This window comes from Buceros rhinoceros, unplaced genomic scaffold (assembly GCF_000710305.1).
Source record: "Buceros rhinoceros silvestris isolate BGI_N320 unplaced genomic scaffold, ASM71030v1 scaffold30237, whole genome shotgun sequence".
Taxonomy (NCBI): Eukaryota; Metazoa; Chordata; class Aves; order Bucerotiformes; family Bucerotidae; genus Buceros; species Buceros rhinoceros.
Genome location: NW_010424400.1, coordinates 1 through 297, shown reverse-complemented (window position 1 = coordinate 297; position 297 = coordinate 1). Strand labels below are relative to the sequence as shown.

The window sequence follows — 297 nt, the reverse complement described above, 5'->3', positions numbered from 1 at the left end:
GAGCTCGTGGGGGAGCTTGGTGGCCTGACGGCGGTCCTCCAAGTCTCTTTCCATGGACAGGTCCCCATCTTCATCTTCAGCCGCCTCCTCCTCCTCCTCCTCCTCCCCTCCATCTTCCTCTGCGCTGTGGTCCACGTAAAGGTTCAGCTCCTCTGCCTCCTCCTCCTCCTCCTCCTCCTCGCCGTGCCCGTCCTCCTCGCTGTCCTCCTCGGGCAGCTGCAGCCCCAGCACCTCCTCCTCCTCCTCCTCGCTGTCCCCGGTCTCCTCCCCGCTCTCCAGGGCCGCCATCACCGACTG

The 297-nt window shown here is 66.3% G+C and overlaps 1 protein-coding gene across 1 annotated transcript in view; it reads right to left on the bottom strand.

Annotated features, from left to right (window-relative positions):
- UTP3 (UTP3, small subunit (SSU) processome component, homolog (S. cerevisiae)) overlaps positions 1-288 on the bottom strand; it is a gene marked incomplete at its 3' end in the record, with an annotated part of 1,309 nt that extends 1,021 nt beyond the window's left edge. Inside the window, exon 1 of the mRNA XM_010140794.1 lies at positions 25-288. Within this exon, the coding sequence (XP_010139096.1) occupies positions 25-288 (264 nt within the window). The remainder of the gene's footprint in view (positions 1-24) is intronic.
- Positions 289-297: the final 9 nt, after the last annotated feature.